This window comes from Carassius auratus, unplaced genomic scaffold, assembly GCF_003368295.1.
Source record: "Carassius auratus strain Wakin unplaced genomic scaffold, ASM336829v1 scaf_tig00215116, whole genome shotgun sequence".
Classification (NCBI taxonomy): domain Eukaryota; kingdom Metazoa; phylum Chordata; class Actinopteri; order Cypriniformes; family Cyprinidae; genus Carassius; species Carassius auratus.
The window spans coordinates 68,495-74,788 of NW_020527942.1; the positions used below are offsets into that span (position 1 = coordinate 68,495).

At 38.6% G+C, this 6,294-nt stretch overlaps 1 protein-coding gene across 1 annotated transcript; it reads left to right on the forward strand.

The window, feature by feature from the left end:
* The first annotated feature begins 367 nt into the window (after window positions 1-367).
* LOC113093748 (duodenase-1-like) lies at window positions 368-1,573 on the forward strand. Its single transcript, XM_026259299.1, has 5 exons — window positions 368-434; window positions 516-660; window positions 770-908; window positions 1,007-1,258; window positions 1,338-1,573. Exons 1-5 carry the CDS (start codon window positions 377-379, stop codon window positions 1,488-1,490), a joined length of 747 nt encoding a protein of 248 aa, XP_026115084.1. The 5' UTR covers window positions 368-376; the 3' UTR covers window positions 1,491-1,573.
* The last annotated feature ends 4,721 nt before the right edge of the window (window positions 1,574-6,294 follow it).

The window sequence follows — 6,294 nt, forward strand, 5'->3', positions numbered from 1 at the left end:
TCATGATGACGAAGTGAAGTGAAAGTGACATTCAGCAAAGTATGGTGACCCATAATCAGAATTTGTGCTCTGCATTTAACCCATCCGAAATGCACACACACAGAGCAGTGAAGACACACACACACACACTGTGAGCACACACACACACTGTGAGCACACACCCGGAGCAGTGGGCAGCCATTTATACTGCGGCGCCCGGGGAGCAGTTGGGGGTTCGATGCCTTGCTCAAGGGCACCTAAGTCGTGGTATTGAAGGTGGAGAGAGAACTGTTCATGCACTACCGCCACCCACAATTCCATCCGGCCCGAGACTCAAACTCACAACCCTTCGATTGGGAGTCAGACGCTCTAACCATTAGGCCACGACTTCCCCAAAATGACCATCATCTCTCTGCTCCTGCTGGTCTCTCTTCTGCCACATCTGACCTTCACTGGTGAGACTCATTGTATAACAGTATATTATACTAACTGGTATGCACTGAATAAGCTGATTAATAGTTCTCTCTCTTTCTCAGCTCGTGTGAATGTGGGTATAGTGAACGGCACAGAAGCAAAACCCCACTCCAGACCTTACATGGTTTCTCTTCAGAAGTACTTTAAACATTTGTGTGGTGGATTCCTCATTTCTGATGAGTTTGTCTTGACTGCTGCACATTGCAAGTAAGACTGCAATTTAGTATGAACTGCAATAATTATAATAATAATGAGAATAAATAAACTTCTATAATGATGCCATTGTTCATTATACTAACAATATTTTCTTACACAGTAATAAGGGGCTAACAGCTGTGGTTGGTGCACATGACTTAAAAAATGATAAAGGGTCCGTCCGCATTGGAGTGAATTCATACCACATTCATCCAGACTTTAACAATCAAACTTTTCTGAATGACATTATGCTTTTGAGGGTAACAGTAGTTCAAATGACTGGTATTAAAACAATTACTTGTGAGATAATATATGATTCTGCCTTTCTTTTAATGATGATAATGTTACTGCATTACAGTTAGAGAAAGAAGTCGAACAAAACAAGATTGTCAATAAGATTTCCATACCAACACAAGAGGGAGACATCAAAGCTGATTCTGTCTGCAGTGTTGCCGGCTGGGGAGAACTGAGATTAAATGGGGGAAAAAGCAATCTTCTTATGGAAGTCGATGTAAAGATCATGAATAACACACAATGCAAAAATAAATGGAAGGACTTCTACTCAGCCTCACAGATGATATGTGTCCACGGCCATGGAGGAAGCTGTACCGTAAGTAAAAACAATATCAGTTAGAGACCATCCATAGTGAGAAGTATCACTTTAGTCATTGATCTGTGTTTCTCCACAGGGGGATTCAGGAGGTCCTTTGGTTTGTGGAGACACTGCAGTCGGTGTCACTTCCTATGGTGACCCAACAGCCTGCAACAGTCTTAAACAACCTGAAGTTTATGCAAAGATCCATCTTCCATGGATCCACTCCATAATTGCAAATTTTAAGTGATTTTTGCAATGAAAAGGATGAAGTCTTTGTTTGAATGTTTAATAAACTAATCATGTGTGAAACATCAATATGTGTAAGTAGTTCTTATTATTGCACCCCTATCAAACAGTACTGCTACTGCTACTGAACAGAATTAAATTAACCAAAATGACTTTTACCATAATAATATAAAAGCCAAATAAATTCTTGATAATGATAGTTCATGATTATTAGCATGAAAACTAAAGTGAAATGTTCAAATTATCAATGTTCTTCTTCCCACATTGTGGTAACAAGTAGTGTATTTGGACACTTAAAGTGATTCTGGGAGACTAGACTACAATGCTGGCTGTTCTGTTCTGACAACCAGTACGGTTACATATTTAAAGGATTTGCCACTAATGATTCAAACGTGAGTTTTGAGCAGTGTAGAGTAGCACTTGTTGTTGGTCGTTTCTCTGATCACAAATACAGACACGGTTTTATGTTAAAGCGGTACGATGCAGCGTAACATGTAAAAAAATAAATAAAAAAAATCCTAAATCATTTAAAAATCCTTATAATCCATAATCCTTAAATATGTCCCCATTGGATATTTTGGTCTTGTCACTCCCGGACATGACATCACAATATGATAAGGGTAGTAACATTTCCGTCACACACCTGAGGTATTCGGCTAATCACAATGCACTGGTTAGCTGGCCAATCAGAGCACACCTCACTTTTCAGAATGATGAGCTTTGTTAAAATTGATTTGTTTCAGAATGACAGATCATAGAGGAGAAACAATAATGTATGTGACAAATAATGTTTTTTGAACCTTAAACGACATAAACACATATCATCACACCAAATACACAAAATGTTAATTTTAGCAGCATCATATGAACCCTTTAAAATTCCTTTGGTAATGGAGCAAAATGAAAAGGCACATTGTTTGTTTGTGTGTGTGTGTGATGTTTGAAAGTGTTCTAATTCAATCAAGAAGCAAGCACAGACATGAGTGTGTATCTTTTTCATCTCCTTTACTACTCTCCTCTTTCTCCTTTCTTCACTGCCATCTAGTGGTTACACATTGCCTCTGCAGACACAACATTTCCCCTTTTCTTTGAAGCATTTTTTTAGGGTAATGTTAGAACATCACAACATAACTTTGTTCTCTATTATAAACATCATAAGTAAGACAGAATTACAGAATTACCTTAATAAATGATTTACCTGTTTATATAAAAACAGTAGTACTGTGCTCCTGATGGCTTTGGCTTCAATTAAGAGGGTCAGGGACCTACAGGCATTTTCATTTGATTAAGTGTGCCTGGAATTCCGGCCAGCCAACTCTCACATTATCTTGAGAACCTGGCCTGGATATGTGCCCAAAGTTCCCACCACTCCTTTTATTGATCAGGTGGTGAACTTGCAAGTGCTGCCCCCAGAGGAGGCAGACCCAGTCCTGGCACTGCTCTGTCCAGTATGTGCACTCCACATCTACGTAAACAGAACTCAGTGCTTCAGGACCTCAGACCAGCTCTTTGTCTGTCATGGAATCCAGCAGAAGGGAAAGGCTGTCCCCAAGCAGAGTTTATCCCACTGGATAGCGGATGCTATTTTCCTGACTTATCAGGCTCAATACGGGGTGAGAGCTCACTTAACTAGGAGTGTAGCCTCATCCTGGGTGCTGGCGCATGGTGCCTTGCTAACAGACATCTGTAGAGCTGCGGTCTGGGCGACACCTAACACATTTGCAAGATTTTATAATCTCCATGTAGAGCCTGTGTTCTCCCAGGGACTTATCCCTTCAGAAAAATGACCTGCTCAGTGTCAATCTGCTTGCTGCGCCATTCCACTCCATGGACTGGATGCGTGCGCTATTCCCCTCAGGTGAGTTCCTCAGTTCAAACCCTGGGTTCCTCCAGCATTGTTGATGTCCAGCACTTGCATGCATCCCCTATCGGTCAGCCCCTGTGTTGGACTAGGTCCCTCCATGTGTTGTGATTCCACTTTTATATACTATGGGCCTAAAAAAAAGCCTAATTTTCTTTCAGGTGTAGTGGACAGCACATTCCAGGGCCCAGTTTATGGTGGGGCCCCTCTCTGACCACCAGGGCCGTGCACAGACATGTTGAGAGGCAGTGGCTCAAACCAAAAAAGAGGGCACAAGAAGGTGGGTGCTTGTTAATACAAATTATCCAGTTGTTTCAAATATACAATTAAAAAGAAGATAGCCCACTCTGTAATAATTTCAGACTTTATTGTAAATATTTTGATAAGAGTGGGCTCTCCCTCACTCTCAGAGCCTGCTTCTGTCTCATCTTCAATGGAGGTAGGGGAGAGTGGGGTAAGTTGACCCACCCCCTGCACCTTGGCAACTGTACTCTTTTAATGTCATGTGACCATGTATTTTGGAACCATGCATAATTTCTGCCAGACTGTGAAAAGGAGAAACACATTGGGGGAATAGAAGGCACCAAGGCCGTATCCAGGGTTCGAAAATTAGTGTGGTCTGGGTGGGAATTGTGCTATAATAACCCCACTCATTATATACACTAAACACTTTAAAAGAGACAGATATGTAGATGTTTGTGAAAGATGTTTTCTCTGTTTTGTAGGACTGAGCATTGTTAAATGATATTACATTGCACCATTACTTTAGGTTAGGGGTATATAATGTTATCGCTTGTTTAATTCAGCAATACATAGGCCTATTACTGTTATAGTTTTCATAAATAACCATTGCTATGCAGATACTAATTTTGTCTAGGGCTCTTACTACAATTTTACTACAATATGAAATAGCATAGACGGAATATTCTTGTTCTACAGATCTCTGCACTAGTGTTATATGCTACTTTTTTGATAGTGTTATTAACATATCTTACAGATAATATCATGAAGGGTTTTTTTTTTTTTTTTTTTTTTTTTTGCATTTGCTTAACGATGTGGTATCTAACAGGATATCTGACAGCAATAGCATGTCTGTGGGCTCTTTTGATTACTATCAGTTTAAGTTCTGGCAGTGTTGCCAGATATTGCTATGAAAACTAAAAAAAATATATATATATATATATATATATATATATAAAGATATTTCCACCTGTAGTCACTAATGGCTAACAAACTCTCTTTTTAGTCTGTTTTTAGGAAGGCTACAACTGGTGTTCAACATATTGTTTCAGAGATGCAAACAATTAAATATTGAAATTTAAACTTCATTTGGTTGGTTTTATGTTGTTAACGTTATCTTTAAAAAATAAATGTGACTGTCTGTAAAAGGATATTTTTAAGTAGTTTTTAATTTTATCACATGGGTTTGGAACAGATTTGGTCAGATGGTCATTTTACACACAGATGGTGCATCTTAAAAATAAAATAAAAATGATACTTCATTTGGATAGGATAGATACTTTCTTTGTACTTCTGCGTCATTTTCCCTTATCTTGAAGTAAAAAGTGGCTAATCTTACCCCTCCCTATAAGTATTATAAATTTAATTTAATAGTTTACAGCACAAATCTATATTACATACTAATAAACAACTAACTTAGAACATTTATACTATATTATTAACTATTTATAGACCTACTATTAATATGTTTTTTTTTTTAAATATGATGTGTTATAGATTACTAGTATCAAGGCAGGTGATTATAATAGGAAATATACTTAAATGCAAGAATTAAAGTGTGAAAAACTGCTAAGTATACTACATTATGATTTACCTGCTGGATCTTTGTATTCATGTTTGCAATGTTGAACTGCCTTTAGCAACCTCCCTTCTCTCTCTCTCTCTCTCTCTCTCGCTCTGTCTCTCTCTCTCTCTCTCTCTCTCTCTCTCTCTCTCTTTGTGTGTCATTTATATACTTATTTATTTTGTTCTACAAAGTGTGCCAACAATAGCAAATTTGGTGTTATCTATATTAGATATATTTGGTTGGTAAGATGGGCACCTCAGCTGAACAGGGCAAAGGGGCAAAAAGGTTTGCTACATTTTGATTGGATCTCGGTGGACTAACATAAGCAAACTGTCCAACGCCATCAGATAAAGATATTGGTCATAATGCAATTTCAGCCCTTCACCCACCAACAGACTGATTCCTCAGGTTTTGAACTGTGACCGCCATAGTAATTCTGTAGGACTTCTGGACATACTTAGTAGCAGGTAAGGGATCAAAGAGTTTCATCCAAATCCATTCATAAATATGTTCTCAAACTTTAAACTGATGCAAACTACGATAAACATCTTATACTTATTCAGAGAAATTAGTAATCTCAGTGACAGCGACATTTAGTGCAACATCTTATGCAAACTCATCTGTTAATGGACCAAAAGATGTATTTATGACAGTTTAATCTTTTCCCATCATGATTGGATTTAATGTGTGCGTAATATTGCCAAATGTATTATGGTTTTGGTTTGGTAATTGAGAAATAGACTGGCAAAACTTTAGTGACACTTTTCTGAATGTGTGTTTAGACTATGCAAATAAGTTCCACAGGAGGAAAGATGGGTAGGCCACATCATGTTCACAGCCTGGGAATGGAGAACTGCCAGACTGCAATCTCCTCCTCATTGGAAAGGGATAAAGGCACGTTCCCAAAGGAAACTCTTAGTTCTGATTCTTGTCAAGGAAAATACACTAACAGAGCAAGTTCTGAGTCTCCGGCCTGCAAGGGTGAGACGATCAACCTCAGTTCTGAGTCTCTAATACATCCAGGAGACACTAACAGATCAACCTCCGGTCTGAGTTCTGTGAAGGAAAGGACTGCAACAGATCAACAATATTCTGAGCCTCGGGCTCGCGATAACAATAACAGATACCAAGACCTAA